This window comes from Toxotes jaculatrix, chromosome 6, assembly GCF_017976425.1.
Source record: "Toxotes jaculatrix isolate fToxJac2 chromosome 6, fToxJac2.pri, whole genome shotgun sequence".
Taxonomy (NCBI): Eukaryota; Metazoa; Chordata; class Actinopteri; family Toxotidae; genus Toxotes; species Toxotes jaculatrix.
The window spans coordinates 4,280,686-4,299,181 of record NC_054399.1 but is presented as its reverse complement, the minus strand read 5'-3'; the positions used below and the strand labels follow the sequence as shown (position 1 = coordinate 4,299,181).

General features: G+C 46.4%; 3 protein-coding genes across 7 annotated transcripts in view; 1 reads left to right on the top strand and 2 right to left on the bottom strand.

The window, feature by feature from the left end:
• usp24 (ubiquitin specific peptidase 24) overlaps nt 1–4,627 on the top strand; it is a 29,764-nt gene extending 25,137 nt beyond the window's left edge. For all 3 annotated transcript variants that reach the window (XM_041039802.1, XM_041039801.1, XM_041039800.1), the window contains 7 exons: nt 42–107; nt 226–292; nt 538–616; nt 763–838; nt 1,381–1,467; nt 1,648–1,758; nt 2,130–4,627. In XM_041039802.1, coding sequence (XP_040895736.1) covers nt 42–107; nt 226–292; nt 538–616; nt 763–838; nt 1,381–1,467; nt 1,648–1,758; nt 2,130–2,192 — 549 coding nt within the window. In that variant the 3' untranslated portion in view covers nt 2,193–4,627. The remainder of the gene's footprint in view (nt 1–41; nt 108–225; nt 293–537; nt 617–762; nt 839–1,380; nt 1,468–1,647; nt 1,759–2,129) is intronic.
• Nucleotides 4,628–6,243: 1,616 nt separating this feature from the next.
• Nucleotides 6,244–11,021, bottom strand: pcsk9 (proprotein convertase subtilisin/kexin type 9). 2 transcript variants are annotated; one of them, XM_041039803.1, is made up of 12 exons: nt 10,717–11,021; nt 10,227–10,418; nt 9,786–9,918; nt 9,545–9,678; nt 9,280–9,421; nt 8,821–9,017; nt 8,546–8,729; nt 8,261–8,434; nt 8,026–8,174; nt 7,752–7,917; nt 6,781–6,947; nt 6,244–6,679 (listed from the first exon to the last, which is right to left on the bottom strand). In XM_041039803.1, the coding sequence occupies exons 1-12, from the start codon at nt 10,888–10,890 to the stop codon at nt 6,485–6,487; spliced, it is 2,007 nt and encodes a 668-aa protein (XP_040895737.1). In that variant the 5' UTR covers nt 10,891–11,021; the 3' UTR covers nt 6,244–6,484. The 2 variants fall into 2 exon arrangements, with proteins under 2 accessions (XP_040895737.1, XP_040895738.1); XM_041039804.1 differs by having other exon boundaries at nt 6,567–6,699.
• A 3,710-nt stretch (nt 11,022–14,731) lies between these two features.
• Nucleotides 14,732–18,346, bottom strand: si:dkeyp-51f12.3 (uncharacterized protein LOC107988041 homolog). 2 transcript variants are annotated; one of them, XM_041040646.1, is made up of 3 exons: nt 17,834–18,346; nt 17,289–17,689; nt 14,732–15,554 (listed from the first exon to the last, which is right to left on the bottom strand). In XM_041040646.1, exons 2-3 carry the CDS (start codon nt 17,552–17,554, stop codon nt 15,395–15,397), a joined length of 426 nt encoding a protein of 141 aa, XP_040896580.1. In that variant the 5' UTR covers nt 17,555–17,689; nt 17,834–18,346; the 3' UTR covers nt 14,732–15,394. The 2 variants fall into 2 exon arrangements, with proteins under 2 accessions (XP_040896580.1, XP_040896579.1); XM_041040645.1 differs by having other exon boundaries at nt 17,289–17,621.
• Between the last annotated feature and the right edge of the window lie 150 nt (nt 18,347–18,496).

Here is an 18,496-nt window from a genome sequence, read left to right as displayed (position 1 = left end):
TTCTTTGTTTGAAATTTTCCTGCATGCTTGGTGTGTTACAGACCCAGCTGGAGACGGCTCCACCTCATGAACTGAAGAACATTTTTCAGATGCTGCAGGAGCTACTAGTGAGTGACAGCCATCAGTCGTCAGTCATCAGTGACCCTTCACTTCTTGATCTTTTTAGAACTGTTTAATCGCCGCCATGATCTTTGTTGCTAACCTCAGGTAAATCTTTTACCTCAGGTTGTGGAAGACCCTCTGCAAACCCAGAGACTCAAGTATGCTTTTGAGTCAGACAAAGGCCTGTTAGGTATGCCTGACGTTGTTGTTTTTGTTTTTGTTGTTTTTACTCTAATGCCCACAGCAGTGGACTAAAACAGAGAGAACATCCATCTCGTAGCCCCTTTACAGTCATCTGCACCGTAATGTTTTTCTTATTAACTCTGTTGGTAGACTGCCATGCCGGTTGGCAACATCCTCAGATTTTGTGCATATTAAAAGGATTTAATGAATATATAAAATCCTAACCGAGCACTCTCTCTCTCTTTCTTACAGCTTTAATGCACCAGAGCAACAATATGGACAGCAGGCGCTGCTACCAGTGTGTGAAGTTCCTGGTTACATTAGCCCAGAAGTGAGTACATATAAGAGTCAGAGGTCGTGGTTGTATAGGAATAAGAATTGTGCATGTATGTCATGTAAATTGTGGGTGATTCTTTCCTGATTTTTATTTTGTTTTGACAGATGAGCAGGGTAACATAATTTCAATTTTCCCACCAGGTGTCCTCCAGCCAAGGATTACTTCAAGGACTTGTCTGGTCACTGGAGCTGGGCAGTGCAGTGGCTACAGAAAAAGGCAAGTATATAAAACACTGTGTCACTACATGGATCAGGGTATTACATTTTGGTTTTGGTTGTTTGTTTTTTAGCGTTTTCATGTATATATAAGATTGACTGTAGATAGGTGGCAGGAAACGAGGGAATAGCGAGATCGGGGGTGATGCATAATGAAGATCCGTAGCCGAAGTCAAACCGAGGTCATTGTTGTGGTCGGTTGAATAGATTTTAATACTGTTCATTATACAGAAGTTGTTACAGGATTGTTTTCATACAGTCAAAGCGTCTGTTTGGTTAACTCACACTGCTTCCTTTCAGTTACTTTTAACAAACTATTTCAGACATTTATCCAGCTGTTTATTCACTCTCACAATCTCAGTCACATGACGTTCAGGTTTACAGCCGACTCTGTTTTTTAATCGTAATTTCTTTTTCTTTTTTCTTTCTTGGGAATCACTGCCTTAGACCTCGAGAATTAGCATTTCATACACTGTGATTAAATAGTTTTTATTAAATCCTGTACGCTCATTGTATTTTTGATCATATTCCCTCTGCCCTCAGATGACAGAACATTACTGGACTCCACAGAGCAACGTCTCCAATGAGACATCCACCAACAAAACCTTCCAGCGCACGATCTCTGCACAGGTACACACACACACACAGAAATACTGTAATAACACTGGATATCAGCATGATGTGACCCCCCTCCAGTTCCACCAACACCACCAGTCAATCACATACGCACACTCAGTTGTATGTGCTGTTTGTTTTTCCCCTCTGTGTGTGTGTGTGTGTGTGTGTCTGTGTGTGTGTGTCACTCTGCAGGATACCTTGGCCTATGCCACAGCGTTGTTAAACGAGAAGGAGCAGTCTGGCAGCAGTAACGGCTCTGACGGCAGCCCAGCAAATGAAAACGCCGACCGCAGCCTCCGACAGGTAGCCCTCAGACACAGCGCCGCTCGCTGCTCGGCAGAGTGGGCTTTGTACGTGACTCACTGCGTCAGTTCACGCAGCCAGCCAGAGAAGAATGGATCGAAAATGGAACATCTCGCTGGTTTCTGTCAAGAGCTGTAAAGGCAGTTTGTTGCCTCCCACGTTTGCTCCATTCTTCTCTGACTCCTGCTGCGCCTGTCAGGATGCCCACACCACACAGGGCTGTCAGACTTGTTTTGGCACAGGCGTGAACGCTGCAGATAATGAGTGTGTTGTATTGAAATTATAATCCCACTGTCACTGCCTAGCACAAAGATGTTCCACATTTGTTCCTCTCGGCTCATATTGAGTGTGCACTTTTGTCTCTGTCCCAGGGGTCCGAGTCTCCCATGATGCTCGGCGAGTCGAAGAGCGATCTAGAAGATGTTGACCCCTAGCTCCTCCAACCAGCAGGATCCCTCCGAAGGAGAGGCGGCACAGCTCCGGGCAGCCAGTCGAAAGGGCTGCACTTCGCCTCTGATTGGTCGGGACATTTAGGACTCCACAACAAGCCAATCAGAACACTCTTTCTCTCGGTCGCTACGGCAACGAAGGAGCTATGAATAAATCATAAATTACTTCCTTTCAGAGCAGCCAAGGCGATGATGGAGATGCATTATCATTAAGGGCAGCAGAGTTGATTACGGTGGGAAGTGCAAAAACCCCTCCACAATCACGGATGACTTGAGTTTATCCTTTTATTCATTCATTCACTCAGAATGACAGCGAGCTGGAGGATGGGTTTGGGTTGTGTTTTAACAATTTTCTGCTCATATTTGCCAATGTATCTACGTAGACATATTCATATTGTAAAGATTTGTTCCATAGGTGTAATTTCCAGTGTAAAATAATATTTTAAAGTCTCCTGTGCTCTTCTCCACAGCCATGCAAACAGCAAGAGGTCACGTTAGCTGCTCTAGAGGAACTTAACAGACACACACGTGCACCTGTACAGGAACACCTCCACGCAGGAGCACTTGGGAGGGGGTGGGGGTTCAGCATGCACTTTATAGTCCAGCCCAGTGTATTGTGGCGTTCAGCAGTGCTGGTCAGTTCCTCCAGAGCCTCCTCACGCTCACGTGCTCCTCTTCTTTTGCTTTTAACAAGTTCTAGTTTCAGTGCCACTTACGCAGACACATTGAAGACCTGATAGCAAGCCACTCTGCCTGTGACTTAACCTTTGACCCATGGCGACCACAGTGGGGCCATGGGGACGCAGTATGGGGCCGGCGCTGTCCTAGAAACAGGACAGATCCAGGCCCTCAGCAGATCTGAAACATGCAGCAGTGCCACGGTCAGCACTCTCCCTCTACTTCTTCTTCTCGCTGACAGGCAGCCTCATTGCGCTGGATTTTATTCTTTTCATTGCTGTGTTTTATTTCCTCTTTGCCACTTTTCTTGAACTCTGGATGGATTGAATATTGGAGAGGATGTTTAGGGACTCAAGCCTTATGCGAGAAAAGCTGACCTGGAAGTGCACAGATCAGCCGTGGTGGGCCATCAGTGCCAACTGAAGGGGAGCTCAGGAGCATGTTTTATTTTTAGGTGCCAAGGTTACACACACACACACACAAAGAATAACACACTATGATAGAACTTGCGTGTGTCACTCACTCACTTTGCTCAGAAACACAAGGAACAGGTCCTCCTCGCCTCACTGTTACCTCTGCTTTATCAGGTTTGATTTTTTTTTTTTTTGTTCCAGTGGAGTTTTCTTTTTGCTTTGCCTTTTTTTTTTTTTTTTTTTTGCTTTTGTCTGCATTTGGAAACACACACACACACACACACACAGAGGAGCTGAACCCAAATGTAGCTCTAGTTTCACTCACAAACAACACTTGCGTGTCCATCGTCCCCCACCCCGGTCATCGGGAGACTTGAAGTGCCTTAACCTCCCGATCGCTCTCCTCCCCCGTGGTGTGTTAACGTCTGCTCCACCTGTCCTCACCGTGACACCAAATAGTCTCGCTGTAGGAGTGCAACAGGGCTTCTTCATCTTCATTAGACCCAAAATAATACAGGGAAAATTTCCTCTGTGTGTTGTGACAAAGGATTGTAGGAATGTAACTGTGGGTTGTTGATTCTGTGTGTGTAAAGGGGGGAGGGTGGGGCTGTAAGTTTCACCCCAATAAAACAGGGTTTAGGTGACAGGACAGAGTTTTGGTGACGGAAATATGCTGCTTCTTTTCACTCTGCACGCAAGCGGAGACACTTTGTAGATACTGATTTGTGCTAGATAGTTTTAAGGAAGCCTCTTTTTCATTCAGACATTCTGAAGACATGAGCCTGCGTTAGCTCAGCAGACTAGCTCTCAGCTTTAACAGGTCAATGTTTACAGTGTGAGGACCTATGAAGCAATCATGCAAAATGGTTTTCTGTCAGGAGTCCTCATGTGATCAGTCCACAGAGGCTCCTCTGTGTCCTCAGAGCCTGAGGTGAGGGAAGACGTTGTTTTGCCCCCCCCCCCCCCGACTCCACTCCATTTTTCATCTCCATCTCACTAGATGTGAATGTCACGTCGTGCTCTCCGGCACATTTGCATGTGTGGCAGTAAGTGGCGGTGAAGTTTGTCTTTTCTGTGTGACAGAGAAAGGAAAAAAAAAAACAGCCCCCTGTGTTGTTTGCTGTGTAACTTGGTCATAAGCACTTCCTGTCACCAACACACGCCCCTTCCTCTCTGTGGCTGGTTACGTGCTGTCTGATGGAGCTGCATGCAGTCTGTGCCAAGTGATACATGGCCATGGCAACATGAGTTGCATTCAGCCAAGAGTCTGTTCTAGGTTTGCCGCCCCCCCCCCCCCCCCCCCCCCCCTTTTTTTTTTCTCCATCACCATAGCTACTTAAAAAAAGAGAAAAAAAAAAACTTCAGAACAGTTTTTTTGTTTTAATCCTGGGATGCAGGGAGGGATGGGTCAGCGCGTGGGTGGGGATTGGCATCTATACGGGTTTTTACTGTCATTCAACTTTGAAAATTCACTTCTGCCATCGCAGGATTCTGTAATGCATGTTAAAACTCAGTTTTAATTTGTACATCAGAGTTTGATTAAGGGGAAATTTGATATAAAATAAACTGGAATGCACAACCTTTTGTAAACATTGTTTTTATGTATGTTTACAGACATACTTATTCACACTATTCACTGCTTTATTTCTTAATGCCTTAAATAATATTGGTGCATGTTCGTTTTCCTTTGTACCTTTTATATGTTGACAGTCACAAGATTCCCCCTCAGCACCTCATCCCACATCTGTCTGCAGGTAACGGACTAATTGGACTGAGCGAAGACACACAAGTGAGCTCCACATCCTCCACTCTTGTACAATTCCTGTTTATATTCTTGTTAAAAAATAATCCGTTCACTGATAAGGCATCTGTCATGAAGCAGTTACATTACTGGAGCTTTAATGAGATCAGGTTTCCCGTCGCAATCAAACTTCGTTCCACTCATCAGCGCACCACAGCTGGCAGCGCTAGGTGGATATCCCCCTGGTGCTCCCCACACTGAAGCCATCCATCTTTATGAATCAGTAACGACCAGGATTGAAGCCCAGCGTGCGTGCTTGGTTGTCATGACACAGACTATTTTCTTTTTTGTCAATTTTTTTTTTAAAAGTCCATTTATTTTGATTAGGCAGACAAGTACAGACAAATGTGTTGTACTCAGGCAGGGAGTGGAAGGTTTTCCTTGAAGTCAGTTCTTTAACGTGTTGTGTGCGTGTGCACCTGCCGTTCCAAACCAAATGCGAAACAAAGCGACCGCAGGGTTTATTAAGCAGGCTGCTCATCAGGCTGATTACACAGAGCTGTGCTGCTCCCTGACTGAGCCGTCCTCGTCCTCGACCCACAGTCAGAGCTGAAAACACACTCCTCTGCCTTATGATCTGTGCTGTCTTTTCAAAGGCCTTTTTCACAGAGGACATTTTGACTTGTCCGAAAAGGAGCACAGGTGTTAATAATATTTGAAAGGTTGAGTTCCATTTAGCTGCTTCTCTCTCGGGGTACTGGTATTATTCAGGCTGGCACACTGTCACACTGTCAGGGTTTACTGTGACACTTGAACATAACAGAGCCATTGTTAATGTTATTACTAACATCTGTGCTTCTCCTACAACGATGAGTCAAAATGTCTGCTGTGACGGGGGTTGATTATTTGGACATCCTGTGGTTAGGAGCTGTGTTTTATGTGTTGAAGCTCTCCTCACTGGGTCATATACACAGCCTATACTCATACCCAAGTTTTAAAGAACTGTCATAATCTGTTTTTATAGATTGTTAAGTGAATTATTACATTTTAATTTCATTTAGATTCAGCTCATCAGTTTGTAAAAAAAGCAAACAGACACTATAGGATAAATATAACTGGGCCATTATTTAAAAAAAAATCACAAGCCTGTTTTTTTTATTATTATTCTTGTTTTGTAAAAAGATACAAAAATATGTATGACATTTTACTGTGTGATATGGTATACAAGTTGTACTAGAGGACACAACATTTATAAGACTGATATTTTGACCTAATCCTACGTCTGAAACACACACCAAGAGCTTAGCAGAAGTGCTTTCAGTCACACATGAATGTTTGGTATTCAGGACGTCAAAGCTGATGAAAGACAAAGACACCAACACTGTGTTAGAGAGATGTCAGAGCTGTTCTCAGGGTGTGGGACATCAAGGTGGTGTGAGACCAGATCACTGAGGAGCCATGGCGGGCTGCTCCGGTGGTCTGACACGACAGCAGACTGCGATGCCTGCTGCCCCATCAGCTCCTGTGGCACCGTGGACACGGCAACTGTTGCCCTTAGCAACAGGCTCCAAGATAGCAGAGCCCTGAGAGACGGCGTTACAGTCTGTCAGAGTCCAGCCGGAGGGACAGGACACCTCGACCTGCAGGAGAAGAACACCAACTTTAAATGGTATAAAACTTTAAAAATATCTGAGAGAGGCATCGAAGGCATTTCTCTGGTGTTCATGTTTAAATTACTCACCTGGTCTTTATCAGCTGATGTGTTCTCCAACAGGTGGCACTCCAGAGATGGAGCATGGCAGCACAGGGCATGAGATGTCACCCCCTCTTTCACAACGCAGCGTCTCCGATCACCATGATGTGGCCGGGAGTTCGACGAGACCTGAGCAGCGGACCAAGACGTGCACCCTAGAGAGGAGAGGAGAGGAGGGAGCTGCGTGTTTACGTGGGTTTAAACAACTCATTTTTCAAATATTGTCCATTTGTGAGTCTCAGGCAAGCACTGATCCGTCCTCCACACTTGAGTCATCATGAAGGCGACACATGAGGGATATAATGTCAAGTTAGAAACCATTTAAGTGATGCTCTATACCACACACAGGCAGCAGCTGGTATTTAGACAAGCAGGAGTACATTTTCCTTTCAGAGTGATTTCCATGGTAACTGGCATAGTTCACCATGATGTTCGCAATGCAGCCACATCAGAGGCTTGTACTTGCTTTGGAGGGCAATTTATATACAGTACTAATGTGACTGCTGGGTGAGAAGCCTGATGCAACTAAAGCTGAAGGCAGGCCACAGTTAGCCTAGCTTAGCATAAAGACTGGAAACAGGCAAACATCTTAGCTGGGCTCTGTCCAGGAGTTACAGAGTTTACATACCAGAACCTGTAAAAGTCACTGATGGACATGTTGTGTGTTTAATACAAAAACAAACAGTAACAACAAAGAAGTTGTGGTTTTATGGTGGGGGACTATTTCCTGGACGGGAGCAGTGATATCTCTTAAATCTTTTCCTGGGGTTTGTCAGAGCCATGCTAACTGTTTCCACCTGTTTCCAGTCTTTGTGCTGTGCTAAGCTAACCACTAGTTCCATATTTAGCATAGCGTTTCAGAAAGAATATGAATATTTCATGTCAAACTATACCTATAAACTCCACTCACAAAAAAAATAGCATCTCCAGCCAGACTGAAGCATGAAGGCGTGACTTACCGCTCAGGTGATACTGTGGGCTGACACACTCGGGGTCTTGCCCGGGCTCAGGACTCGCATGGGCCCGGCACTGCAGACTGCTTACCGCACAGCAGCGGGCCACAGCGTACACACCTTTGACCCCCGGGCCGTTATAGGCAACACACTCCATCTGCTCGCTGTTCGTCTTAAACACACCGAGATGGAGGTTTATCAACCTTTGGTGTTATTAGACTTTAGCTCAGGTGTTTCATACAGTTAGGTTTCAGATAATAACAGATGTGTTTGAACTCACAGTGATGGTTTCTCCCGCAGGAACACCACCAGGAGCGTAGCTGCTGCAGCCCATCATCTCCTCTCCTCGGCGACAGCGACTGGCAGCCCTGTCGGTGCTCGCCGCTCCTGACCTCTCTGACCACACGGACCTGCACAGCAGCTCCTCATCTGCACACACATTATAATACTGTCCATAATACATACGCGTGTGTTTATTTCTGCGTGTTTCGCGTTTCGGTTTGTGGTTCACTGACCTGTTGTGCTGTTGGCAGGAGGCATGGCTGCTACCAGGTTTGGAGTAGTGAGACGATGTGTGTCAGACAGAGAGAGGAGGTTGATTGTGTTGCTGACGGAGTAACGCAGCATCATCTGCAGCACCTGCACCGGTGACATGTTCTGATTGGACGACAGCATCACTGCTGCTACACCTGCACACGTACAAACCAAAAGGTGAAGCACTTACTGCAGCTACACGAATGGATTGCTTTCTTTTTAGTGTGATTTATTTATTTGTTTGTTTTCACATTGTGTGTGTGTACCTGCAGCATGAGCAGCAGCTTGGGAGGTTCCACCTCTGGTGGTAAAACAGGTGCTGCAGTCGCTGCTGGCACTAACGATGTCATCGCCAGGCGCGAACAAATCAACGCAGCGGCCGAAGTTAGTGCCACCTGCTCCCTGTGACATCAGCTGGTCGGCTGCGTTAACTGCCCCTACTGTGATGACCTGCACACACAAACAGTTGAGGTATAAAGTTTGTGTGTGGGTCAGATAGTGTGTAAATGGCGGCCCTGGGTTATTTACAGTGTTCTGTAACCTCAGGCTCTGAAGCTGGCGAGTAGAGGCAGGCATCGTCTCTGTAATTCCCAGCAGCAGCGATGACCACAGCACCGTTAGCCACCATGTCCCGACAGGCTGTGTTTAATGAGCGACTGAAGCCTCCGACGAAAGGCAGCAGAACAACCACTGCACCCACCGGACGGGCCAGTAAAGCTGCTCGGATATACTCCATACCTGAACGGGACAGGACACAGTCCAGAAAAATGGAAACACCGTCTGTTGCGTAATGACAATGATTACATGCAGCAGCAGCAGCTCCACTTCCACACCTGCTTCTCATGCGAAAGGACTTCTCTGAATGGATTCACGGCATGAATGCAAAGAGCTGCAGGGCTTACTGAAGGCATGTGTCTGCACCCGGTGGACAGCGCTGCGTGGCACTGGTCATTACGCACAACAACCTGTCCACAGTACAGGAGTTCAGAGGGAGTCCTACCTGCCAGAGCTCCTGATACGGTCCCTTTCCCCTGACAGTTGAGCACACGGACCAGGTTAACACCAGCACCTCGAGCGACACCAGAGTCCGAGCCACTCACAACCCCAGCAACGTGTGTGCCGTGACTGTCACACTGACTGGCCTGTAGAGGAGAGAGGGTTGGACAAAATGATGGAACCTGTGTGTGTGCGTGTGTGTGTGCGTGCGTGTGCGTGTGTGTGTGTGCGTGTGTGTGTGTGTGTGTGTGAGAGAGAGAGAGAGAGACCTGTCTATGAACCCTGACTCCGTCCTCCTCAGGGACATTGTTGAAGTCTGTGATGAGTACTCGTCCTTCAACCTCCCTGTGAGACATCTGAACACTGCCATCCATCAGATACACCTCCGCCATCCGTCCATCATCTGCAGAGGACAGACAATGTGTGGATTTGGATCATAATTACTTAAGGTGCGTGTCCGTGCGTGTGTCTGTCTGTGTGTGTGTGTGTAAGAAACAGACACGGACTCACTGGGAGGTTGGTACGTTCCATTTTCAGAGGTGCTGCCGTGAGGCTGCAGTAGCCTCTGAAGGTTCCAGGGGGCGCTCTGAGCAAAGACGGACGAGTCCTCCTCTATGTAGTGGACGTGAGGGAGCTTCACGGCCTGACAGGAACACACAATCACATTTTTATTGTGGGTCTGAAACAAAGACACAAAAGGCTGCACAGACAGGAGGCTGAGTGTAAAAGGATGAACCTGTCTGTCCACCTTTGTAACTTGGACTTTTTACCTGATACTCATGTGTCTTTTAGGTGTTATAGCAACATTAATATTCCAACATTTGAATGATTCCAAATGGCAGTGATTGATTGATTGATTTATTGATTGATTGATTATATATTTTTTAAATTCACTGCCACATCTTAGGTTTCTGTGGTGAGCAGCAGCCTGCTGACAGGTGAAGCAGTTACCAGGTGAAGGACGTCACTGCTCATCTTGACCAGGAAGCCATGCAGAGCTCCGGAGTAGGTCTGCAGGATCTCCAGCAGGTAGCCTCTCCTGGCCGCTTTGGCTCTCAGCCTCCGGATGGTCCTCTGGACGTGAGACTCGTGAGTCCCCTGTCGCAGTATGACCAGGTACTGACCGGGCATGCGCCATGCTGCCTGGAGCACAGCACAGGGAATAGGGTACAGGTGCTCTGTCCCAGCGCATTTACAGGGGAAATGACTAATTCTTTCAAAAGGTTAGGTAGCCTACGTAAAAAAGATCACATAGAATTGCAGCCGTAATGGCTTACTATAAGGCCGAGATCCTTCATTAATAAAGAGTGAAATCTTTACAATAAACAAATAAAGTCTTAAAACTTGTCTGATGCTCAAACTCAGGTAGAAACAGGCGGTGACAGGCTGTTGGAGGTCCGGAGACGGTGCGCTCCAGCGCCTCTGACACAGCCATTCTTACCTTGTTGCACCTGAGAAACTCAGCAGCGGGCTCGGCTCCGGATTCAGGCTGAGTCCCGTCCTCACGGATCAGATCCAGGATCATCTCGTCGTCCTCGGGGTAGTCCTGCGCGCCCATGGCCAAAGATGCGCACAGACACAGCGCCCAGCCAATCCAAGCTGAGGTGCGACGCATTCTTCACACCTCTTGGACCGTTTCCAGTAAAATTATCAGGGTAAGTACTAAATGACACAAACCCTCAAGTGGAGAGTTTTTATTTCAGTCTGAGACAGATGTCCAGATGTTTTGGTGTCTCCGACAGCCGCGCGCCCTCTGCTTCTGACAGCCCGATAACCCTCCAACCATCGATTCTGATTTTTTTTTTTTTTTTTTTTTTTTTTTTGAGGGGGGGAGAAAAAAAATCGAACAATTGATTCTTATAATTCAAGGCGGGGACTGGTGACGTCTCCGGGGCTCACGCCACCGCTTTTGTATCGAATGATTCTCCTCCGTTAAAAACACCTCTTACTGTGGAGGAGTCATGTTTCATGCTCGCCCCCAAAAACCACCCTGTAATGATCGCATGTCAGTCTGAGACAACACGTCCTCTCAGTTCAAGTTGATTTGTTGATGCTGTTTTAACGCGCACTTAATGTCAACAGTGTGAGTTATGCATGCAAGTGCAAGTACTTGTGTATTCCCAAACGCACATTATGCTGCGTGGTTGCGCGCAGACAAGCTGTCAGAGAGGGATCTTATCTGTGTAAGTTATTTTTTTTTAATCTCTAATAGTTTAATTAATCAGTCTCAGGGCTGAGGTGCGCTCAGACGTATAAAACTACATCTACATGGCGTCGCTCTCTGTCAGCTTAACTCATTTCAAACTATTACTAACACGGTTAGAATAAAAAAACCTGCATAAAACGCATTGTTGTGAAGATATGCAGCGGATTTAAAGGGACAGTCCACGAATTTTACACATGCAGATCAGTTTACTCGCCCTGAGAAAACGGACAGATAATGTCCTCTGGGTCATCGGGGTTACCTTGGATTGAGCTGGATGAGGTTCACATCAAATGTGCAAGTGCAACATTGTGAAGAGGAAAGACCGTATTTCCAATGCAAAGGGTGGTTCGTGTGTGTGGGACGGCCGCACAAGCACAGACACACACGCTGCACTGCTGTCCCCCTGGTTCTGCAGCTGAAGTTCAACTAAATCAGACTTCAAAAACCAAACATCTGACCTCTGCAGCACACAGGACTCTGGTCTGTCACTGTGGAGAGGAATAGTAGGAGATTAATTTGGTGCATTGTGATCTCATGTACCTGCACTGTCTGATCTGACAGGTGCCTGACAACAAAATATCAAGCATGGAAGAATATATAACAGAGGATGGGGTTTACTGGGTTAGAAAATGAATGTGATTTCAGCCATGTTATAGGACTGTGTACTTTACTATTCCTCCTTTAATGTGAAATGCTTTAGATTATAACAGGAATCCTGAGTTAAGCTGGTGGCATGAAGTTCGAAAGTTATGGGCATTTACCAGGCAGGGAGAGTGTAATGAAAGATGTGGCTGAGTTGCATTATGGGAATTGTAGATCCAGTCATTTTTGGAGCTTGACCCATACTACAGGCTAAAAGCCATGATAGATATTTCAGGATATCTGGTGCATCAGTTCTTTTTTGCAAGTCCTCCAGCCTTATGGAAGTGAAATACTTTGTTGCTAGAAATCATGGGCACAAAAATGTGTTTTAATGGACTTAAAGTGTCTGTCAGTGCAGTGTCTTCCTGACTAATACATACATCTGTGTGTGTGTGCGTGCGTGTGCATGTGCCTTTACTCTTTCTTTGTCTTTCCTTCATATAGTAAATAGTGCCATCTTCTGGAACTACCATGCAGCATTTATTTAATTCCTTGTGAACTCAGACATTGTTCTTCTTCGTGTGACTTCACTGTGCTGTTTGAGCTTCACTTTGCAGACTGATGTATGTTTGTTTTCGCATTCATCTGCCGAACGGAGGGGGGTGGGGTGGGGTGGGGGTAGTCTGAGTTCGTGATTTGAAATGAAAGACGTTTGCAAACTCACAGATTCATTTTTCAATGAGGCAAAAGGAGCAGATATGCTTTTGACAATCTACAAGTAGTTCATTAAACTTTTTTGTCAAAATACAATACAGTACTAGACCAATTATTCAAAGCAGAGAATTTTTTATGTCTCAGGGGAATCTCTAGGCACTTCACAATGATGCAAGTGGTGCAAAACTGTTCATAGAGAATCAGTCACTTCCGTTATTTGTACAAACTCAAACAGCATGAAGCCTGAGGGAGGCTGTCGTTCAGTAACAGGTCATAGAGAAGCATCAAACAGAGGACCCTCGTCTCTTTCCCGAGTGCCTCAGACCAGGTGCAGCGTGGGACAGCTGTGACACTGGCTCTTCAGGGCCTGGGGGAGAAGTCTGCTGCTACTCGACTTTTGGCCACAGAAACCTGGCAGAGCCTCAGGATGCCTAAAATTACATCAAAAGAATTGGGGTGTGGGGAGACAGAAATAGAAGTGTTGTTCTAGCATTTTGTCCTCATTTCCTTACTTTCTTTTTTTTTTTTTTTTTTTGGGTAATCTGAGGCAGCGTTTTGCTGAGCATGCACGTCTTTATCCTACTGCTGAATGTTCATGTAATTACAAACACTCAAATGTAGGAGCTGCATGGTCCAACCTCCTTTTTCACCCGCTGGCCACTTCACTAACTGAGGCTTAAGTGCTTTAATCAAAGGAACATTAACTGTCCTTGTTAAGGGAGGGGGGGGGCATTACTTATTAACGGTCTCCACCCTTATGTTTCCAAGTAATCTGCCCTTTCCGGCTGCAACCTTCAGGCCACTATCGCTCCTTTTTGTTCTATTCCACTTCTTCTTTCGTCAACACGCTCATTTATCTTGCTCCACTGCTCTGCTGCCTTTACATCGCCATTCATTTTCAAATAAAGATGATAAAATTAGGATCTACAGTTCATTAGTAGAGACTCCCCCCTTCACATTATGCTGCTGCTGTCGCCATGTTTGCCCACTACATGATGGTCACTTAGCATGCTGAGATACACCACAGAGGGACCACAGGGGATAATTAAGGCCTTGATGAACACCCACTTGTCTGTAGGCCATTAGGACATTGTGTGTGTTTGTGAGTGTGTGTGTGTGTGTTTGTGAGTGTGTGTGTGTGTGTGTGTGTGTGTGTGTGTGTGACATTACCTTTCATCTTTTCCATCAGCAGAAGTGCACACTAGATCCTCTAGACCTTTCCTCTGAATTGGTGCAGCCACAATAACCTAGCAAACACAATGTCTCCATTAACAAATCCATTCTTGCAAGACAGCAATCATACTAACCATTTCCCGTCTTTCTTTCCAACACACACAGTCTGTATCTACCTTGGGATAGCACTGGCACAGGCTCCACACAGTCCCAACACACACCATGGCGATGCCCAGAGCAACCATTGTGCCGTAGATGTGCGGTCGCTCCTGAGTCATGATGAAGAGGCCGACCGCCACCACACACAACCCGGCCGTTATCAGCCCATACCGGTACGGTTTCCCCTCTGCCATCGCTGCCTGATAATGTAAACTTGGAACTGAGGCACCTGTAGTTCAGTGAGAAACAATCTGGTGTTTTTGTGTGTCAGGGCTTGAAGGTGAGGGTGGAGAAAACGGAGTCAGGGTTCCACTCTGCTGCTCATTACAGCCTGCAGACAGCCTGCTCAGGTCAGGTATAAAATTGCAGGTGTGTGTGTACCTGATAGGTCACCTTGCCTTGAGCTGCTAGCAACAAAGGAGACTCGCAACTCAGCTTTTGAACAGCACTGAGCTGACTGTTTGTGTTTGCTTGGTTTGGACATGATTGTAAATAAGCCTGCGTTTCCCTTTCCCACCTTTCCGGAGCTTCCTTCTTTTAAATCAACAATCCATTATTTCTAAGAGCAACACCACCCACAGAGAGCTCTGTAGCTATTCATTAACTCAAGTTTATAGAAACATCACAACACAGAATGAACAGTGGACACTCTGCAAACACTGGATACAAAGCTGAAAGATGAATAACACTGTACTGTTTACATTCTGCTGTCACTGCTAAAGGCACTTTGCATCGGAGTGAGCCGTCAATTAATCTTGTGCAAAGTCACGACGGCAAAGAGCGAAGATCCAAAGAGAAGCCTTGAGGAAAGTTTTTATTGTGTTTGAAGAAGAGTGCTATGCATCCACAGTAGTAGGTCACATAAATTCAAGCAGGCCAATAAAGTATCCTAATTATGTGTCTACAGGAGCCCCGCAGCCAATCTGCTGACACGATTCCCATAAGTTTGTTGTAAAAGTTACATGTTGCTGGTCTCGAGAAAGGCCCCTTAATGTAGAGTGAAGCAGTTGCAGTGATCATTTCAATTCCGTTTAAAATCAATCACAACACACACACACGGTGGCGACACTGGGGCTCAGTGTGTAAGTCTTTAACCAGCTGCAGTCTCTTCTTGCTCCTTGGCTCGTGTTTTGGATCGGCATGGCTCTCCTAAGGCACACAAGAGGCCCCACTGCAGCGCATACGCCACCAATATATCGCCAATAGCACCGACTGTTCGTTAAAGGTTCCCTCTGAGAATCGAAGATAAAAGGCACTGACACGAAGTAAAGATGTCCGCCAGAGGTTAAATCTGCTCGTTGTCCTCCTGGCTTTTCATCACCGTGTCGTAGGACGGAGGCGGCTCCATAGTCCAGGGCGGCGGGGTGGATGGGAGGGAGGCTTCAGGCTCCGGTCTCTGGCTGACAGAATCCGTCGACATCTCCCGACGAATTCGGTCCAACCTCCTGAAGAGAGAACGCAAGAGAACCAATTACTAAAAGGAGTTTAGCGGACACTTCAGCTGACAGTCGTCTGTTTTTAGCGATTACACTCTAACTTACACCTCAAATCTTTCCAGCACCTACTCTTCAATTGACAGTCAGCTCCTTTCAGTGATTACATTTCACCTAACACTTCAACTGCTTTCAGTGTTGACACTTTTTAGCGATAACTTTCACTTCTGCTCCTTTTACCACTGGCAGCTGTCTCCTTTCATGGATTACTTTTCACCTAAAACTCCAATTGCTTTCAGTGCTCACACTTCAACTGACAGACAGCTTCTTTCAGTGATTTCAGTTCAACCAACACTTCAACTAACTGCACATTAGTCCTTAAATTGATTGTCAACTCCTTTTAGTGACTGCACTTTATCTTACACCTCAAGTCCTTTCGGCACTAATACTTCAGCACATAGACACCTCGTTTCAGTAATTACAGTTTATTTTACACTTCAGCTCCTTTCAGTGTTAACACAATTAAAAATTCGGTTCTTGCCTGCTTATCAGCTGGTTCCACACATTTATGAAAAGTAGCAGTAGAAAAATGGCGACAAGTGTTTATAAGACTGACACAACTGTACATGTTTTAAATCCACATACAGTAATAACATCATTTAAATATTCAATGTGAAAAGCATTAACTGCTCCTAGCAACTGCCACAGCTCGAATAAAGGAAGGGAAACAAAATGGCAACTCAGTCCGATTATCAGGCTGCTTAAACATCAGCTCGCTTTGGTGCTTCCTCGTTTCTTCCATCCTTCGTTCATTTCAAAACACCTCTTCCTACAGTCCTCACTCCTTCAGCTGCTCCTTCGCTCACAGCATTTGCCTCTGAATATGCAGTCTCTAGTTTACAAATTTTATAATCCCGTCGATGGGTTTATTTCATCATTCAAATCCCTAAAACAAATCTGTAAATCGTTTGTCAGCGGTCTGAGTCTCACGTTTAAAAGACAGTTCAGGATTACAAATACTGATCGCTCTGAGTTTAGTCGGCTCAGTGAGTCGAGGTTGAAAAAGCCCTGATGATGGAAACAGTGCTCCTGGCGTCTCTCTTCCATGGGGCTGGACAATGAGCAGAGCATGTCTTGTTTAAATTCACAGGCTATCGGAGATTGCTTCAGACAATGCCAGGGGCAGTCTGTCAGCCACATTCATATGTGTCTGCTGTTTGCTCCATGACCTACTTCTATAATCAGTCCATAATCACAAAATCTGGTGCTTTCCCATTCTTGGTGTCACAGGTCCAGTGTTTTCAAGTTGCTGAAGCGCTTCACTGCTCTTTGTCAAACTTTGCACAAGAACTAATACATGGTGATGTGTCCAAGAGATCTGTTCAACAACAGCACCATTTGTCAGCTCATCTCCCTGCATGGTGTGCTCTGGCATTTATCCGTACGCCTTTATTTATCCTGAACAACACAAGGGAGGCCTGAAAAGTTATTTGCTTTGAATGTTTAAAGAGGAGGCAGGGTTGGTTTGTTAACAATAAAAAGGGAGTTTTCTAAGTCTGCTGTCCGCTGTGCAAGGGGTTTCCAACCTTCTTCTTGCCCCCCTCCGGATGCATTTTAACGCCCTAATTTTATATCTAGCCCTGTCTTCAGATCAGAATTTTAATTTGTCCAACTTTGGTTTATCTTTGGTTTAACTTTGGTGTTTCTTATGTTATACAGTGCATGTGTTCGCCCCTACTTGAGTACCTTTGTATGGCCAGGGCCTGCTGTGGGCTGAAGCGAGTTCCCGTGCGAGGACGCAGTAGGAAGTGTCCGGGCACCGCCGCCTGCAGATTCTTCATGGCCATGCAGAGTCCACTGACCAGCAGGCCCATGCCCCCCAGGCCCAGGAACAACCCGACTCCAAACAGGGGGGCAGAGTTATAGGGCAGGCCCACGACCAGGACTATGACCCCCCCAGCAGTCATCAGCAGAATGCCCAGACAGAGCAGTAATCCCTTGGGAAGCGGCATGTCCGGAGCCCTCTAGGAATTCACCTCTTCCAGGTACAGCTGCACCTCCACTTCAGGAGCAGCCAGTCTGTAGGAGAGAGAGGCGGGGGCTCATACACAGCATCCAAGACTACGGCTGGGAATGGGAGTGTGTGTCTGGGTGTGTGGAGGTGAGTGATAGATGGAGAAAGGGGACAGAAGGAAAGTGACTTCAGGGGGAAACAACAACGCACGCATGCAACATGTAAACGATCTCTGCGCGTGTGTGCGCGCTGCCATAAACATCGATCCTCTCTCTACCTGGTAGGAAGTCGCGGTGAGGAGCTGTTCAGCAGATGCGTGGGCTGAAAGCTTAACCATCTCTTTTCTCCTTTTCACCAACTTTAGCTCTCCTCATGATGACCCCGTGGCTTCCTCCCGAGCTCTGAAAAACTCCGGGAAAAACAGTCCCTCCGCTTCAGTCCGTGTATCCTGCGACCCCGCCGCGCCTCTCTCATTATCTGCTGATCTGAAGCTTTGCTTTTCTCTCCCCGCAGGAGAAGCGGATCCGGGTTTGGGTTGATTACGGCACCGAAAATCAGTAGGATAGGAGTTGATGTCGCATGTGGGCCGGGCACTGTTCGGTTTTCATCTGCCCACAGCAGCGCAGTAGCAGCAGCGGCAGCAGGAGGATCCGTGCGGTGTGAGGAAGTGTTTTTTTATGAGGAAGGGTTTTTCAGTGACGAGGAATGGAGGGCAGGGCGGGCTGCACCGTCTCTACACTGTCACTTTGTCGCTGTTTGGACAAGCTATTTGCACAAGAACGGAATTACAGTCCCAGTTCAATATGAACTGATAAGTAAAAAAACAAAACAAAAAAAACAAAAACAAAACAAAACACACCCATTGCCTGAGGTGGAGCTCTGCTGGGGGTGGAGCGGGATGATCCTTACTGGCCTGGGATGGGAGGGGGGCTCTAAGAGG

Coding starts and splice junctions, on each gene's coding strand:
- pcsk9 (XM_041039803.1), bottom strand. CDS start 10,890: ATGCGTCGCACCTCAGCTTGGATTGGCTGGGCGCTGTGTCTGTGCGCA. Junction 8,730..8,820: donor CGCCAGCTTCAGAGCCTGAG/GTTACAGAACAC, acceptor TTGTGTGTGCAG/GTCATCACAGTAGGGGCAGT. Junction 8,175..8,260: donor TCCTGCCAACAGCACAACAG/GTCAGTGAACCA, acceptor ATGTGTGTGCAG/ATGAGGAGCTGCTGTGCAGG.
- si:dkeyp-51f12.3 (XM_041040646.1), bottom strand. CDS start 17,554: ATGCCGCTTCCCAAGGGATTACTGCTCTGTCTGGGCATTCTGCTGATG. Junction 15,555..17,288: donor CAGGCCCTGGCCATACAAAG/GTACTCAAGTAG, acceptor TTCTCTCTTCAG/GAGGTTGGACCGAATTCGTC.